This window comes from Giraffa tippelskirchi, chromosome 9 (assembly GCF_054371585.1).
Source record: "Giraffa tippelskirchi isolate mGirTip1 chromosome 9, T2T-mGirTip1v1.2.pri, whole genome shotgun sequence".
NCBI lineage: Eukaryota > Metazoa > Chordata > Mammalia > Artiodactyla > Giraffidae > Giraffa > Giraffa tippelskirchi.
This window is the reverse complement of record NC_137283.1, coordinates 18,091,522-18,110,529: the sequence shown is the minus strand read 5'-3', so window position 1 is coordinate 18,110,529 and position 19,008 is coordinate 18,091,522. Positions and strand designations below refer to the sequence as shown.

General features: G+C 40.7%; 1 protein-coding gene across 8 annotated transcripts in view; it reads left to right on the top strand.

Moving 5' to 3' along the window:
• Positions 1-19,008, top strand: part of GRM7 (glutamate metabotropic receptor 7) — an 896,695-nt gene that overhangs the window by 698,398 nt on the left and 179,289 nt on the right. For all 8 annotated transcript variants that reach the window (XR_014064798.1, XR_014064797.1, XR_014064795.1 and 5 more), the window contains one exon: positions 3,844-4,779. Coding sequence is in view for 4 of the 8 variants with exons in the window: in XM_081528173.1 (XP_081384299.1) it covers positions 3,844-4,779 (936 nt within the window). In the remaining 4 variants the exon portion in view is untranslated. The remainder of the gene's footprint in view (positions 1-3,843; positions 4,780-19,008) is intronic.

The following is a 19,008-nucleotide window of genomic DNA, read 5'->3' as shown; positions in this document are numbered from 1 at the left end:
TTTGCTTTCATTAGCCAGAATTATCTAATTTTCTTTTCATTAAACTTTTGATCACTTACTTATAAAAATCTATGTGCCATGCATAGTGTTAATTAGTGGTACTAGCGCTACAGTTCTATTCACTTGCCGAGAGCTGAGATCTCAACAGACCTTCTCCGTGAGCCAACTCCTGAGCTGATCCAGTCTCCATTAACCGTAAACTTTGGGTGCCCAGAAAGAAGATGCATCCTTATCAGGGAATTTAGAACTGTGTCTTCTACAGAAGATGATGGTGACCATATTAACCTTTTTCCTAGTCTTTGTCAACCTGAAATAAATAGACTAACATACATTGTTCCAGCAAAGATGGGTTTATTTGAACAAGGGAATTATAATTTGGAATCTGAAACCATGGCAAGCCACATGCAAGACCCCTCACAGCAAGGAGACCCCTCACTTTTATAGCGGGGAAAAGGAAGTTGGAGGGCAGAGGGTCCATGGCTTTTCATTGGCTGAGTCCTTGCCAGGGAAGAGAAGTCTTTCTCCTGTTGAGTTCATCTGTGGGCACAGGGCTTGGAATCCCCCCTTTTTGGTCACCTGACACTCTTTGAGATTTCTATTTTCTTTTTTTTTTCACATTTTTCTGCAACTTTATTTTGCTTTCTGGCTAACTGAAACACAGTTTTGTTGCAGAATTCAGAGCAAACTTCAAATTTGCATTCATTCTAGCCTTTTGACAATGTCAATTGACATTATAGTTGAGTATTTGACAGAGGATGAGATGATCGGATGGTATCACCAGCTCAATGGAGATGAGTTTGAACAAACTCCAGGAAATAGTGCAGGACAGGGAAGCCTGGCGTGCTGCAGTCCATGGGGTTGCAAAGAGTTGGACATGACTGAGTGACTGAACAACAACAAATCCATAGCCCTAAATTATTATTCTCTTTTAAATAGGTGCCCATGGGCATTTTCAGCTGTTTCTTCTTGTTAAACAAGGCTCTGAATTTGTGTGGATAGGTAGAGATATAGACAAATCATGTGTATTACTTTAATAAAATTCTCACTAACTGGAGCTCTTAAAGGTTAGTCGGTCCATTTATGGAACATAGATTATATTTTCAATAATGATTCTTGTTGTCAAAGGAAGTAAATTAGACTTTTGTTCATTTGGAGCAAGAGGCAACTTTGTTGCTTTAATATATACAATTAAATTGAGTGGAGATCTACTTTAAATGAAAATTGAAAACAAGTAATCAGTCAATGTAATGTTTGTGGTTATAGCTCTTGTATATATTTGGTTAAGTCTGAGGGAAGAAAATCTGTTCAACTTTGCTGACCATTTTGTTTGAAAGGAGGAGGGGGTTGCAAGCTGGCAACATTTGAAATTGGCTTTAAAATATTACATATAATGATAATTTGTTTTTATATTTGAGCCCTACATCTGTTCCATAGATCAAGTTTAATCATATGACATTTTAGTTTCCAACTCATGTTGGAATCAGGCAATCTCAAGCTTAGCTAATGAAATTTATTTGTAAGGTTTTTTGTTGTTGTTGTTAATCTTTCTTACTGATCATGAGTAGGGCCTTTTACTTTGACATTTGGAAACATTTGTATTAATAATAGCAATTTTTTTAGGCTCCCACTTCTTGAAATTGGACATTTGTAAAGTTAATGCATGTCTTTTTCTCTCATATTACAAATTATTTCCTTAATTTTATGACTTTGGGACAGCTGCCAGTGACTTACTGGCTCAAAAATGATGATGTTGAGAAAGAAATGATTACGTTTTAAATTTAGTTAGATTTATTAGTGCTGACTTGGGCTTTGTGCTCATGCAAATGAGTTCATAGGAGTCATCTGAAGATTCTTGGGTCTCTGATTAAAGTTTAAATTCAACCACTAGAAGGCTATATTTTATAAAGTTTAATCTTTGAACCATTCTTTTTTTCTAGAGTTAACTACATTTGATTTGGATGTTAAATGTAGTTCTCATTCAAGTTTTGATGGAAGTATCACACCCTGCTTTTCACTGTACAATAAATTAGTACCGCCCCTTATCTTTTAAAATTATGCATTTTTTTAAAAAGTCTCAGACTTTCCAGTATCTTTCTAATCTATATTTTAGTTCAAATATCATAAAAATTTAATTAACTAGATATGGGGATTATTGGCCAAATTTTTTTCATTGGAATTTATTCTGTATTTTTCTCTTTTAAGTGAATCATTTTGCAGATTACAGATACTGAAGTTATTTATTTAGTTGGTATATTTTTCAGGACCCTTCAGTTCAGTTCAGTCACATCCAACTCTGTGCGACCCCATGGACTCCAGCACGCCAGGCTTCCCTATCCATCACCAACTCCCGGAGTCAGGACCTTTGGTGATAAGTAATAGAAATGCAATTCAAAGTATTTCAGCATAGCATAATTTCCTGGCTCACATAATGACACAACATAGGGGAAACCTGCTTCAGGCACAGATATATCCAGGAGCTTAAGCAGGCTCATGGGTTATCTTTCTCTTCAACTCTCTGATCTGCTTTCCTTTACATTGGCTTCTTCTCTGGCAAATGCCTTTCTTCTTACAGCCATGCACACCACATCCTTATATCCTGGAAACTACAAGTCCAGCAAAGACAAAGATTTTTATCCTCTGTAATCTCTGTAAAAGTCAGAAAGTTAAATTCTGTGTCATGCCATAATGACCCCATTCCTGATGCAGTCTCTGTGACTGGGAGGTTGAAATGTGTCAGTGTTTACAAGGCGTGATGGCTAGAGAATCTCTAGCTACACCATCTGAGATTTTGTTAGAAATATATACTCTTGGGTCCCCTCCTAGTCCCAGTGAATCAGAAAATCTGAGAGTAGGGCTCATCATACTGGAGTGTAAAAACCCCTCCAAGTAATTGTCAAAGAACCTCCCAATATCTCACAGGAAGCGCATGGCAGGGTGGGGGGCGGGGGTGAAATTCAGAGGACTGATATCAGGAAAGTAAAAATAATAGATGCTGTGCTGGAAAAGATGAGATTTCATCCCAGCGCTAAAGCTCTTATTTGTATCTAATGCCGTTACTTCTCAGAAGACTGTTAATTATGAATACCCCTCCAGAAAGCCAGTATTCTAATTAAGTAAGCATACTTTCATCCTCCTCTAGGATATAGTGTTTTAGTTTAAATTTCATCTTCAAATAGGTACATGGCTAATCTTGAGAGGTTTCCAGACTGTATTATTTTCTTATCAAATGCTTCCAGAGCTACAATTAAAACTTTCAATAATGAACCTTATCACTCCTCTGTGAGAAATAGAATAGGTTCATTCAGTTTGAAACTTCTCAATGAAATGGCAGTGATGCTTACAGAATTTTAGAAAAAGTGGCCAGCTCTGACAGATCATCCAAAATAACTTCAGAAAACTTTTTTTGAGAAATGAATGTAGCATTTCATATTAAAGATTTTTCACTTAACTTGGGACATTTGCACTTATTATCCAAGAGACGGCAGTAGAGAGCGTGTCAATAATCACTGACTAATTTTAAGAATCTTCTGAGTACTTGTTGAAAATAAAGCTCCAAAGGCTCCTTTTCAGGATATTCTTATTTTGGGGTTCTAGGTGGGAACAGGAAATTTCTACTTCTGAAAGCTACCACATGGATTCTTATAATCAGGCATGTTTGGCACACTCTACAGTAGTGAGGAATGAGGATGCTACAGTGAATGATGTGGGTCGAATCTTGATTGCAGCTTCTACCAGCTGGGGTTAGTTAGTTTACCTCCTCCAGTCTCACATGTTGCTGTAATTACTGTTTGTTTTTTCCTCTTAACTAACCTACCTGCTTCACCTCCTTATTTCTTGCTGTAGATAGAGGACATGCAGTGGGGTAAAGGAGTCCGGGAGATCCCCGCCTCTGTGTGTACGATGCCCTGCAAGCCTGGGCAAAGAAAGAAGACACAGAAGGGCACTCCTTGCTGCTGGACCTGTGAGCCCTGTGACGGCTACCAGTACCAGTTTGATGAGATGACATGCCAGCATTGCCCCTACGACCAGCGACCCAATGAAAACCGAACTGGCTGCCAGGATATCCCTATCATCAAACTGGAGTGGCACTCGCCTTGGGCTGTCATCCCTGTCTTTCTTGCCATGTTGGGGATCATCGCCACCATATTCGTCATGGCCACTTTCATCCGCTACAACGACACTCCCATCGTTCGGGCGTCTGGGCGGGAACTGAGCTACGTTCTGTTGACTGGCATCTTTCTCTGCTACATCATCACCTTCCTGATGATAGCCAAACCCGACGTGGCAGTCTGTTCTTTCCGGAGAGTTTTCTTGGGCTTGGGTATGTGCATCAGTTATGCAGCCCTCTTGACCAAAACCAATCGGATTTACCGCATATTTGAACAGGGCAAGAAATCAGTGACAGCCCCCAGACTCATAAGCCCAACGTCACAGCTGGCGATCACTTCCAGTTTAATATCAGTTCAGCTTCTCGGCGTTTTCATTTGGTTTGGTGTTGACCCACCTAACATCATCATAGACTATGATGAACATAAGACAATGAACCCCGAGCAGGCCCGGGGGGTTCTCAAGTGTGACATTTCGGACCTACAGATCATCTGCTCCTTGGGATATAGCATCCTTCTCATGGTCACGTGCACTGTGTATGCCATCAAGACTCGGGGTGTCCCAGAGAACTTTAATGAAGCCAAGCCCATTGGATTCACCATGTACACAACATGTATAGTTTGGCTTGCCTTCATTCCAATTTTTTTTGGCACTGCTCAGTCCGCGGAAAAGGTAAGTGAAAATGCACACCACACCACACGTTTCAAAAACGTGTTTCTTTTTGTAAATATCGAAACCAGATTGAGTGTATAGAGTGAGAGGTTTTAGAATGTAGAATGATATTCCCAAGCCTAGACAAATCCTGAATTAGTACAGATGGATGCTGTAGAAGTCTAAAACCTGCGTTGAGCTGCGCTACGCTCATTCCACTGAAAACCAACCAAAGGTAAGCCTTTCAAATTAACTTATTAGAGTGATTCAGTGTAGCAGGAGATTATCCAGCATAAAATAACCTGTCTCAACTAAGCCTTCATATTCATTCATTACCCACTCCCTCTTCTTTCATACCTATTTCCTCGAGATAAGAGAGGAGGGACACAGTCCATTATTCCCAAGGATGAGGATGATCATTGCCAGCTCCCTTTCTTCCTAGCAACTATGTAGGCACTCACTGTGGATTGGGTCATGTATATACAACATCTATATCTACATGGATCTCTAAATTGGTGGATATAGGAGAACTTTGATTATGATTCTACTCTAGGCTCCCCACAGCTGGATGTACATTAATTGTCTCAAATGGTGGAATTAATGTAGCTGGATTAGTTATATTCAGCCATAAAAATTCAAAGTTTTCAAAGTGATTGGGCTTTACTATGTTGGTCCAAAGTATGTTCAGTATACATGCTTCTGTCATATAGTTACATGTTTTATATGAGTCGGTGAGTTTAGCAGTTGTGATATGTTGAATCTTAATGCAATCAGTGTGTGTCTATCTGGAGGTTTGAATGTGGGCAAATCATGTGGTGCTACAGTGTTGATTATAAACATGATTTATGTATATCTGAGTTTTGTGCTTACCCTGATATAGTTGTGGGTATATGCAAATTGGGCAATCCTAACAGATTGATCTTAATGAGCTGTCTTGTCCTTTACTCACTGAAGTTGGCTCTGACTTGTTGGTACAGCTGAAACCAGAACTGGGACTAAGCCCTCACTGGCATGCTCTAGAGAGAGAGTACCAGTGTAGCTTGATGAGATGTCAGCACATCAGATGTGGAGCCTGATTCCATGCTACTTTGGAGGAGTCTGTTAAACATTCAAGGACTTAGTGCCCTAAATGGGGAAAACAAGGATTGAAGTCGAAAAGTCTACAAATTTACATAGCCTTGCTTCTCAAATTAGTTGAATCTGACTGTTTACACTGTTACTTCTGTTCTCTGTATAATCATAGAAGGGATTAATGGACTTTGGCTGGTTTTCCAACCGAAAAGATGTCTTTCCCCTAAATGGTTTGATTCAGCAGCTAGAAGTTTGGGCTGTCTTTAAAATGAAAATGAAACCACATAGAATTTTAAAACCAAGGACTGTGAATGATTCTAGATCGTGGTTTGAGTCATAAAGGAAGTTCTTAGAGTAAGTTCTTCTAAAACATATGCTCAAGGAGCATAGTATGTGTCAGAAATGTGTTTCAAATTCATAATGCATGTGTCCTGTGAAACCAACTTGAATATCACTTCATTGCTTCATCTATCCATGATCCAGAGGAATAGTGACGTACGAGTTAGAGTAGTGAAAGGCAGTGTAGGCCAGTAAGATGATAACCATGGACATGTTTATGGGGACTGATGTGCAGCATCAGAGTCAATGGACGTGATAATTATTACCCATGCAACAGGTTAAAAATGTGAAATCTTTTTCTTGGAAATTTATGCTTGAGAAATATGAAAGGCAGGCATCATTGAAGTTGTTCTGTAGATGACCCTTGTTTAAATGAACATTTGGCAATATAGGTTTCTACCATTTCGTTTATTATTTCTGGTCATGACTCTGAATCTTGTCAGTTAAGATCAGGGGTATAATTTACCCATTTAAAAACTTGAGAAGTATAGAAGTTTTCAGAATTTGAATTCACTGATTCTAAGTGTTCTAGAGGAGAAGGCAATGGCACCCCACTCCAGTACTCTTGCCTGGAAAATCCCATGGACGGAGGGGCCTGGTAGGCTACAGTCCATGGGGTCGCTGAGAGTCGGACACGACTGAACGACTTCACTTTCACTTTTCCCTTTCATGCACTGGAGAAGGAAATGGCAACCCACTCCAGTATTCTTGCCTGGAGAATCCCAGGGATGGCGGAGCCTGGTGGGCTGCCATCTGTGGGGTCGTACAGAGTTGGACACGACTGAGGCGACTTAGCAGCAGCAGCAGCAGCAAGTGTTCTAGAAGACATTGCATTGGGAGAACAGGATTACAGGAATAATTAAGCTGTCTTCAAGCAGTGTGCTTTGTATACCAGGGTTTAGAAGGCATATATTTCTATTAGTGTATTCTCAATGGATTATGATGTTTTACATTGTTGATTCACACAATTAAAGGTACTCAATTGCCAAATGGAAACAGTGAATTTTGTATGAAAATGTGCATGCCTTTGTGGTAGGCATATGGCTAGAGAAGCATGAGTGATCAATTAAAAATATATTTTTCTGTAAATGAAACCATGAAATTTGAATTGTGGAAGGCAGCAAATTGAAAAATGCAAAAAGATATTACACTGAAGGCATTATTGCCAACCTGAGATGTACAAAATCACAGTCCTTCCATTTTTGTTTAGATTTAAGAGTTAAAGTATTTCAAATGGAAGAATTCCATTGTTATAAGACACACAAGAAAAGAAAGATTAAGCAATGAGCTCAGTAATAATTATTTACTCTTTCAGGAAATTGAATTTTTTTTATTATATAACGATATCTTTGTGAAACTTCTCATCAGTTGAGTTCATTAGCACAGCATAAATTAGGAGTATGTACATTAGCATAGTACGAGAAGTATTGTCTTGCAAAACATCAACCCTCATGAAGTTTATTTTTGCTTTTGTTAAGGAGGGCACAGAATATGACCATTATCTTCTCTTATCCTTGCTAACCTTGTGACTTCTAGAATGAGGATCTTGTGACGTGGCCAGGGATGGAAGAGGGAAACTCTAGCCATAAAATAACATTTCTTTCTCTAAGGATTAAATTTATGTGACTGAAATGATTCAAGGAAACACTGTAAATGGTAGGACAATCACACAGCAAGAGCTGGCTTGTGAGAAGCACTCTGATATCCTGTTGCTGCCCACTGGCACGATCTGTGAGAGACTGGGTTGTTTTCATGGAAAACAGGCTTGGCTTGTGGGTATATCTTTACAAAGACTTGTGTGTGCACCCAGGAAGAGAGGATACAGGTTACCCTGCCCAAGTCTGGGAAACCCTATAGATGCTATGTTTATCTGGGGTTTTTAGCCAGTTGTCTGGAGAACTTTCTAGGTAAGCCAATATTTCATTTCTTACACATGGCCAAGGAGACAAGTTTTGTACTCATTGGCTCTACAAAGGCAAAGTAGACCTTGGTATAAAAGGAAAAGGATCAGAGGGCCTGCCTAAGTATTTTTGTTCTAATCCACAAAAGGCTATGGTTTTTCCAGTAGTCATGTATGGATGTGAGAGTTGGACTATAAAGAAAGCCGAGTGCCAAAGAATCGATGCTTTTGAACTGTGGTGTTGGAGAAGACTCTTGAGAGTCCCTTGGACTGCAAGGAGATCCAACCAGTCCATCCTAAAGGAAATCAGTCCTGGGTGTTCATTGGAAGGACTGATGCTGAAGCTGAAACTCCAGTACTTTGGCCAGCTGATGCAAAGAGCTGACTCATTTGAAAAGACCCTGATGTTGGGAAAGATTGAAAGCAGGAGGAGAAGGGGACGACAGAGGATGAGATGGTTAGATGGCATCACCGACTCAATGGACATGAGTTTGGGTAAACTCCGGGAGTTGGTGATGGACATGGAGGCCTGGCATGCTGCAGTTCATGGGGTCGCAAAGAGTGGGACATGACTGAGCGACTGAACTGAACAAAAGACACTCTCTAAATATCTCCTGATTTCTAATTTAAGCACCTTTGGGAATAAATTAATTCTCATGCCAAACAAATGGGGGATCCATCAAAGAACCAAAAGGTCAGAAAGATACTATCCATGGTCAGAGACACAAGTATAGAGTCAAAAGGTCTGAATAAAGCATCAACTTCGTAGTTTGGACTGGAGCCCTTAAAAGCTAGGCCCAAGGCACTGGCCCTGAACCAGAGATAACAAGAGAGCAGGCAGGGAGATGTGTTCCCCGGGAGTACTTCCTGAAGGACCAGGGCTACACACCAGACCTTCTGATCTTTCACTGGTAGCAGATAGCACCCCAGAATCTGAACTCAAAGCAAGACCAGCCCAGGATCAGAAATATTAGGCAAGGTGGTAATTATCCCCTAATCTATGCCCAAGGCAGACATCACTAATCAATCATGGCACGCTTCCCCTGAAACCCTGGAGTGGTCTTAAAATCCTTATTGTTACAGTGTTTAGGCAACCACTACCAATGCATCAGAGCTGGAAGGAACTTGACATCCATGTGCTATTTCTGACTTAGTGCTGGGTTCCAACAAATGACTGCTGATACCTCTTCCCACTGAGCTGTTTGTTGTCATTGTGCTAAAGACATTGAACAGTTTTCATTAAGATTAATCTGATTAAAGGCAAAGAATAGTCAGGGAAATGGGATGTGCTTTAATTAGTCTTCCTTTTGTTTCTGATCATACATCTCTTTTTTTAAAATTGCCCAGTGCTGTGCAGGAAAGTAAAGACCTAGTTCTCTTGAAAAGTAATATATCACTTTATGCTTCGGTGCTATTTGAATTGATTAAACATTTCTCCCGGTTTTGCAGCAATTGAAAGAACTATTGTGAAACACCTAGTATGCCCCTAGTGCTCGGTGAAGGTCCCTGATGCAGATGTAAAGATGACACCATCCTTGTAGGATGGGAACGGGAAGCTAGTGGTCCACACAGGCCTTCAAAAAACATCACCTAGTGGAGGATCGACTATAGTTGTCACACAGAAAGTACAAGATGGGCACACAGAGAAAGGGACCTCCAGTCAAGTGTCAGGAAAAATGCAATAAAGAACCGGAAGTTAACAAGTAGAGGAAATGCTAAGACAATCCAGTAAGAAATTATATCCAATGTGAATAAATAAAAGGAAGCTACTTTCAACACATGGTCTTTGGAGTGAGGAAATAAGACTGCATTTAGGATATTTTGACTTTGCAAACCTGAGAAAGTATAATAATAAAATTTAATTAAAAGCTTGTCATATAGGCAAAGTTTGATACAATGTGAACCCCATGTTTCCTTCTCACATCAAGCTTTTGGCAAGAATCACATCTTTTGGGTGGGCCAAGTGAATTTTATATACTATAGTGTGTAAACTGAAACACCCATTGTTCTTTCTTAGGATGAAATATGCATATGTTGAGTTAGGCAAGGTCTTCCCTGTGATATGGGGCTTCCCCAGTGGCTCAGATGGTAAAGAATCTGCCTGCAATACAGGAGACCTGAGTTCGATCCCTGAGTCTGGAAAATCCCCTGAAGAAGGGAGTAGCAACCCACTCCAGTATTCTTGCCTGGAGAATTCCATGGACAGAGGAACCCGGTGGGCTGCAGTCCATTGGGTCGCAAAGAGTCAGACACAAGTGACTGAACGACTAACACTTGTTCCCTGTGATGCAACCCCCACCTTCTTCTCTGGTTTTGGGGGCCTAAACTCTGAAACAGAGATAATGATGAAGTGGAAGATTAACAAATCCAAACTGTGAAGGGCTGTGTTTGGACCTTGTCCTTAAAGCTATGGCGATCCATCGAAAGTTTCCAAGTGTGGGAGGAATGTGAGCATAGGATATCTTGGAAAGTGAATCCCAGCGATAATACTAGAGGATGAACCAAGGTGAGGCGACTAGGTGATTAAGTAGCTATTGTCATACATGGATAAGAAGATGGCATTGGCTTGAAGGAAGCCAGAGGGACTCGAAAAGATAGAGCAGTTCGGTTTGAACATTAAAAGAATATGTAAATAGGCTTTACTTTATCTTTCTTTTTGTGTTATTTTGCTTTATTGCTGAAATAAGAGATAGGGATTTTTTTTTGTGTGTAGGTTTTTGCAAGTAACATTGCCTACTTTTAATCTTTTCAAATAGCAACTAAGTGAGGAAAGAAAGGGCTCTTATCATCCATCCCTCTAGAGACAATCATTGTCAACAGCCTGATGGCTCTACCTCTAGATGTATGAGTACACTCCCTGCCCCCCACACACATTTTAAAATAAAAGTTATTAGTTTCCCTTGTGAAATGCTTACTAAGACCTTCACCTCACATCCAAACACAGTGGAGAGAACTGTCCACTGTCCACAGGGAACAGATGATGCTGAGGCCCTCCCTTCGTCCACCCACACTGTGATGGGCATGGATACTCTTGGTCGAGGTGTTACTTCTGTGCTTTAGTCTTGTCCATTCAAATTTTTATCAAAAGCTTGTGAGGCCATCTTTTCTCTGCTTCCTACTGTAACCTTGCCGGTAGCTGAGCTTTTCTCCTAACAGTCCTCTGAAGCCGACTGTTTGCACAGCTCGTAGTACCAACAGCATGGGATAGGACAGTCCTCTTGTCTCCCTTTATGATGCATCAGCTAATTTCAAGAGCAAAAACCTAGGACAGTTGGCACCTTCACCATCTTCGTCCTTTCCTTTAGCCAGAAAAGGTCATTTGACAGGTAAAACCCAAGAGCCTGTGTAAAACTGAATGGAGCTAGAACTAATAAGGAAATAACTTAGTACATTAAAACAAAGGCCCCAGTCGTTGAAGGTTTGAACAGTGTCCAAACCTTGTTTTACTCAAGAAAAACATTTCTGCTAAAAGGATGACTCAGCAAGAGTCTTGAATCTGCTCCTCCCCACAGTATGCTCCCTGGAGCCCAGATTCACCATTAGAAGTCTTTCATTTTGAGACCTCGGCCACTGAAACACTTGGTAACAAAGACCAAGGCCTCACCGTTATAACTAGGATCAGGAGAATCAGACAAATCTCTGTTCTTAGGCAAGTCTAAAAGTATCAAGACCACTCACCATTTTCACAAAAAACTCTTCTCAAAGCACAGGAAGTCCCAATGAAGCATGGTCTACTCATGAGCAGTCAGAGGATTACCAAATCCAGCCTTGGGGGCCTGAGGTCCCCATACCATAGATCATAATACTGGTCCCACTAGGGTTTCTTTCAGGTCCCAGTTGCCCTCTGGTCCTGAAAGACCATTCCTCCCTACTCACTCCTCCTGTGGGTCTCTGAATCTAATCATCACACATCTGGAGGTCCATTTCTGGTCCTAGAGTTTATCATCTGCACAACAGGTATAATTATTTCTGCTCCGAGGTTTTTTTAAGAGCAAATGAGCACAACATTCAAAAGACTGAAGAGACCAGGAACTAGTGAGGCTGTGGGACAGGAGCTCGCGTACTCTGCTGGTGGGAGTGCCAACAATACAATAAACACTGGAAAACAGTTTGGCAGGTTCTTAAAATGGAAAGCATGCACCAGCCATACTCCTAGCCATTTCTCCTCTGTCTTCACCCATGAGATATGAATGAATAAGTCTATACAAAGATGTGCAAGTGAGTATTTCTGTAGATTTATTTTTTATAGTTCAAAATTGGAGACAATCCAAGTAAACATCAGGAGGTGAATTGATAAGCAAATTACAGTCTATCCACAAGATAGAGTACTACTCTTCAGTAAAAAGCAATGGGCAATTGATACATCCAGCACCGTGTATAAGTCTGAAATAATTATGCCAAGTGAAAGAAGGCAGACGAAAAAAAGAATGCATATTCATGATTCCATTTATATCAACTTCTTTTTAGTATACAAACTAATCTATAGTAATAACAGATCAGTTGTGGGCTGGGGGTAAGGATGGTACTGAAGAATTACAATAAGCACGAGGAAATTTGGAGGGTGATGTATGTGCTCATCTCTTGATTATGGTGATGCTTTCGTGTGTGTGCGTGTTCATAAAATTGCATACTTCAAACGTGTGCAGTTTATTATGCAGCAGTTCATTGTTCAGTGGCTCAGTCATGTCCGATTCTTTGCAGCCCTGTGGACTGCAGCACTCCAGGCTTCCCTGTTGTTCACCAACTCCTGGAGCTTGCTCAAACTCATGTCCATTGAGTCAGTGATACCTTCCAACCATCTCATCCTCTGTTGTTCCCTTCTCCTTCCACCTTCAATCTTTCCCAGCATCAGGGTTTTCTCCAATGAGTCAGTTCTTCGCATCAGGTGGCCAAAGTTTTGGAGCTTCAGCTTCAACATCAGTCCTTCCAGTGGATCTTCAGGACTGATTTCCTTTAGGATGGACTGGTTGGATCTCCTTGCTGTCCTTATACATCAATAAAGCCTTTAAAAATTGCTTTGCACAGAAACCCTTTTCTGCCTCTCCTTTTCCTTCTTTTTCTCCAAACTTAATAGTTGTTTTTATACCTACTGGCCTGTTTGCCCAGTGGACACTAGAAATTGCATTGGAAATAAAACTAGAATTATATAAATAAGAGTATAGAGAGCACTTCAACACTCTCTGATAAGTACTCAATAAAGGACAACTGGTTCCTCCCACGCTAGGCTCTCCCTAGCAAAAATTTCTGTTTAAGTCGAGGCAGGAGGGTGAACCTAGGTGAGATAGTCATGTGTTTGGGGAAACTTTAAGTAGAGGCTGTTGTGTGGATTAGAGGGAAATCAAGAGTTAACTCAGGAGAGGTGGGTGGAGCTGAAATCTTAAAGGATCCTATATGCTTGACCTTGTTTTCTAGGGAAGAGGGAAGTGTACTTGAGTGATTTTTAGGGCAGAGATGTGACCTTGTTGGATTTATATTTTAGAGAGATTACTCGTGGCTTGTGAGTAGTGGTTTGCATGATAGTTGTAATATGGTGATTTATAAAATGAAATACATATTTGATCTTCATCGCATTTATGGCATGTGCCTTGTGCCACACTCAGTCACTTTAATCATGTCCAGCTCTTTGCAACCCCATGGACTGTAGCCTGCTACGCTCCCCTGTCCATGGAATTTTCCAGGCAAAAATACTGAAGTGGGTTGCAATTCCCTTCTCCCGGGGATCTTCCTGATGTAGGTTCAAACCCGGGCTTCCTCCATTGCAGAGGTATTCTTTACCAACTGAGCCATCAGGGAAGCCCAATGGTAGCTGATACATATTTCAGGCATTAGTAAGAGTTTATTTTGAAGAGTATCTACATACTAGAAATACTGTCTGCGTGTTGCCACTAGTCTGTTTTCTTCCAAAGATAATGGGGGTTCTGGACAGTAAGCAGTGGTTCCTAATGAATAAAGCTGTCCTCAGCTGATTGGCCCTTGTGTCTTGAGAATCAGGGTGCACATCATCTGCTGTGGAGTTACACACCCTCTGATTGTGCAGCTTATTATCCTGTGCCTTTGGTTGCTGCCTCCCCCAGCTCAGCACTGCACTTGACTCTCTAGGTCTGACTGGGTTTGGACATAAAACCATTGGGAAGTCAGTGCATCAGGAAGCAAATAGTCTCAAATGACATACCACTTATAGACCTCGAAGAGGCTCATGTGGAGTTTCTCACCTCTGAGCAAAAGTCACATTTCCCCATTTGAGTCTCAGGCAGATAAGGGTATTAGAGAAGGGAGGGGGGGTCACAAATAGTCAAAAAGAAATTTGGGGGCAAGGCTGAGAGTACGCTGTGGCAAGGAATTTAACAAGGAATTTAAAGGACAAGGCCACGCCACTCAATTAGCAATTCCTTGAGGTTTTCAAAAGTCTAGATACACAGGCGAAGAGAACAGACCTGTGATCACTGTGGGGCAAGGGGAGTGGGGGACGACCTGGGAGATAAGAAGTGACATATATACACCACCATGTGTAAAACAGATAGCTAGTGGGAAGCTGCAGTGTAGCACAGGGAGCTCAGTTCTCTGTGATGACCTCGAAGGGTGGGAGGAGGAGGTGGGAGGGAGATCCATGAGGGAGGGGATATATGTATAGCTGATTCATTTCATTGTATAGGGGCAACTTACACAGAGCCTGCACTTTACCCATTGTAAAGCAATTGCACTCCAATAAAAAAAAAAAAGCCTTTTTATATGTGAAGGAAGAACCTCAGCCACAATGGATCATCAATAAAAATCATTTGGTAGACAGTTGAATAATGAAACAAAAAGTCCTGTTTTCTTTCCTGTATTCATTCTTCACTGTGAATGTTGACACAGTGATCTAACTTTTCCGATTTCTCTCTTGCAAGAAGCTAAAAACTGTTTCCAAAGAGGCTTGATTTATATATATGGAGTCAGTGTTTCACACCTGGGAGATTCTGGCTAACAGACTCAAAGCCCCAAGTCAGTTTGTGGTGATTGGGTTTTTGCCTCCAAGATCAGATATGTAGGCTGGCTAAATCTACCTTCCAATCCTATCAGTTCTGTTGGGTTTCTCCAGTAAGCTTCCCAGCGCTGCGTCAAAGTGTCTAGATTGGAGCACCGTGGCCAGACCGCTCTGTAGATGTGGTGAGGGCTGCTGCTGTTGCTGGGCCTCATGCCAGATGAATGAGTTGCTTAGTTTTAACCCAGTAATCAGATAATTATCTCCTTGTTTAACATTCTAGATCTTGAGATCTAGAAGTATGTTGTGACATTTTTTTTTTATTTTAAGAAATTTAACTAGAGGCAAGGAACCACCCACATGTTTTAATTCGTGTAGAAAAAACTTAAAAATTTAATTTAGGAGTAGAGATTAGTGTATAGGACTTGGGCATTTTTGTATGTTTTGAAATTGAGACATTACTCAGTTATATTGTAGTGGGACATGGGCTCAAAATCTTCAGATTTTCCACTAGTGAAAATAGGGCACAAAAGCTTCTGAAGAAGAAAGGCAAATTGCTGACACGGGAATTGAACTGGACACTCGAGGAATACCCATGTGAGAGGAGGAGATGTCACCATCCGATTTCAGGATTAAGAAATGTGCAGAAGATTTGTAAGAAAGCTCGTTAAATTTTCAATCCTAACAAAATAGCATTGGGGAATGGAAGGGACTATCATTTTGTCACAGAAATCCAGTTTCCCACTACAGCTGTTACAAAAAAAATGTAAGAAAATGATATTTTAATGGTGATGCTGGCAATCGGTCTGCCTGATACAGAAGCATCGGTATCTGTAACGGGTCCTCAGGTACCTGAAATTGAAACTTGTGTCTCTAATGTGTCTGTGCATTCCATTCAGCTGTATGTTCCAGCTGAATGCTTGGTTTATAACCAACAGGCAGTTTTTGGATCCAGTGCCTCCCACTGCACAGGTCTGAAAAAACAGTTTAGTAGATGTACTGAAACCAGCAAATATGAAAGTTTTTTTTTTTTTTTCCCCAACAGTGGCACCATCTTTTTTTTTTTCCTGCATGCTTACTACCTCTGAGCTAGATATTGTAGGAGAGAGAATTTTAAAATGGTTTCCTTTTCTTTTACAATGTCTCTTGTTATTTAACAATTGATTTAAGTGCCTGTAACATGAAAGGCCCAGAGACCTCAACAAATCATATACCTCCTTTAACAAATACACACACACACACACACACACACACACACACACACACACACACAGTGGCTTCTCATTGATAATAATAATAATAATTACAATAATTATTATTACTGCCTCCCTACCACCATCAGAATTAGAATAGTATTTAAGCACTTCCTTAGAGCCTGTGAGACTTATATCAAGGGCCATAATCTATGGCCCACGAGCCAAATCCAACCAGCTGCTTGTTTTTATAAATAAAGTTTTACTGGAACACATTCATGTTCATTAATTTACATATTCCCTATGACTGCTTTCATGCTACAAGGGCAGACTTGAGTAGATGTGTAGTTAGTATGGCCTTGAGCAGAGTTAGTATGGCCTGCAAAGCCAGAAATCTTTGTAATCTGATTTATTGACCAGAACAGTTTTGTGTCCCTAATTTAGATAATCTCGTGCCTTCGTATTTCTTTGATCCTTGTGTCCTACGCATTTCATGCTCATTGACTTCCCTTCAGTCTTTTTTTTTTTTTTGATTGGAGCGTAATTGCTTTACAATGTTGTGTTGCTTTCTGCTGTACAACAATGTGAATCAGCCATAATTATATATATATATATGTATCGCCTCCCTCGTAAGCCTCCCTCCGCCCTCCAACCCTGCCCCCCTAGGTCATCACAGAGCACCAGGCTGGGCCCCCTGTGCGATACAGCTGCCCTCCACTAGCTGGTTATTTCACTCAGGATGGTGTATATATGCCAGTGCTACTCTCTTGCTTCATTCCACCCCCTCCTTCCCCCTCTGTGTCCACATGTCTATTTTCTGTGTCTGCATTTCCATTCCTTCCCTGTAAATAGGTGCATCAGTATTAGTTTTCTAGATTCCATATGTATATGTGTTAATATGCAATACTTGTTTTACTCTTTCTGACTTACTTCACTCTGTATAACAGGCTCTAGGTTCATCCACCTCACTACAACTGACTCAAATCTGTTCCATTTTACAGCTCAGTAACACTCCATTGTATACATGTACCACATCTTCTTTATCCATCATCTGTCGATGGACATCTAGGCTGCTTCCATGTCTTGGCTGTTGTAAATAGTGCTGCAGTGAAGATTGGGGTACGCATGTCTTTTAGAATTATGGTTTCCTATGCTTTAGAATTATGGTTTCCTATGCATTGGAGCGGAGAAGGCAATGGCACCCACTCCAGTACTCTTGCCTGGAAAATCCCATGGATGGAGGAGCCTGGTAGGCTGTGGTCCATGGAGTCGCTAAGAGTCGGACACGACTGAGCGTCTTCACTTTCACTTTTCACTTTCATGCATTGGAGAAGGAAATGGCAGCCCACTCCAGTGTTCTTGCTTGGAGAATCCCAGGGACGGGGGAGCCTGGTGGGCTGCCGTCTCTGGGGTCACACAGAGTCGGACACGACTGAAGCGACTTAGCAGCAGCAGCAGCAGCAGGTTATATGCCCAGTAGTGGGATTCCTGGGTCATATGGCAGTTTTACTCCTAGTTTTCTTTTTTAAGGAATATCCATACTGGTCTCCAATCCCTTTGGTCTTGCTGATATTATTTCTTCTCCTCACCATACTGAGACCATTTCCTTCCCAGGACCTTTGCTCAGGTGTTCCCTCTGTCTCAGATGCTGTCACCTGGACCTTCTCACGCTGCCTTTTTCATCATTCAGCTCTCGGTTTATAGACGTATCAGAGGGGTCTTTCAACTCTCCTCCATCCAAGTTAAAGTTCTCTCTATCCCAGATATATTCTGTTTCTTCCTAGCACTCATCACTACCTGCTGTTGATTGTTGTTTTGTTTATGTGTTTTTCACCCAAATGCTTGGTTTGTCCAGTTTTTCTCTGGATCCCTGGGACCCCAAGCAGTGACTAGCCCTAGTAAGCAGTCAGTGAATCTCTGTGGGTTGAATGAATGAATAACCAATCAAAGGAATGAATCTCTTTTGAAGTAAGAGACAGCCCCTGCCCTCAGTAAACGGTTTAGAAGTAGGGAGAGTCATGTAAACTGATGTCTGTGAGAAGTGCTAAATTATGAACCGTAGGGAAGTTGGTTTATAGATAGCAATGAGAGAAACCAGCCTCACTGAAGGAATATATGCGTGAAGACAAAGCAGATCTTCAAAGATGACCAGGCATTGTTGGACAGAGAAAGGCTTTCTAAACTGAAGAAATTTTCCATGTACAGATTTTTATCTACTTGGTAACAGTCATCCCAAGTTATTTCTTTATTTTTTTTTCCTCCAGCAATTATAAATGGATTGTTTTCTTAATGTCTGTTTCTGACAGTTTGATGGTGGTGTATAGAAACACAGATAATTTTTTCTATATTGATTTTGTATCTTGTAACTTTACTAAGTTAGTTTATTCTTAGTTTTTATGTTGCAGTCTTTAGAATTTTATATAATATAATGTCATCTGCATATAGACACAGTTACTTCTTTGTTTCCAAATTGAATGCCTTTTATTCATTTGCCTAAGTGCTTGGCAAGTTTTCCCATACTGTGTTGGGTAAGTGTGGTGAGAGTGGACATCCTTGTCTTGTTTCTGATCTTAGATGAAAAACTTTTAGCTTTTTCTCTATATTAGTTGTGGAGTTGTCATTGTGGCCTTTGTTATGTTGAGAGATGTTTTCTCTCACCTAGTTTGGTGAGAGTTTTTTTTTATCATAAATGGATGTTGAATTTTGTCACATACTTTTTCTAACACTTATTGAGATAATAATACAATATTTATTTTTCATTTTGTCACTGTGGTATATATCACATT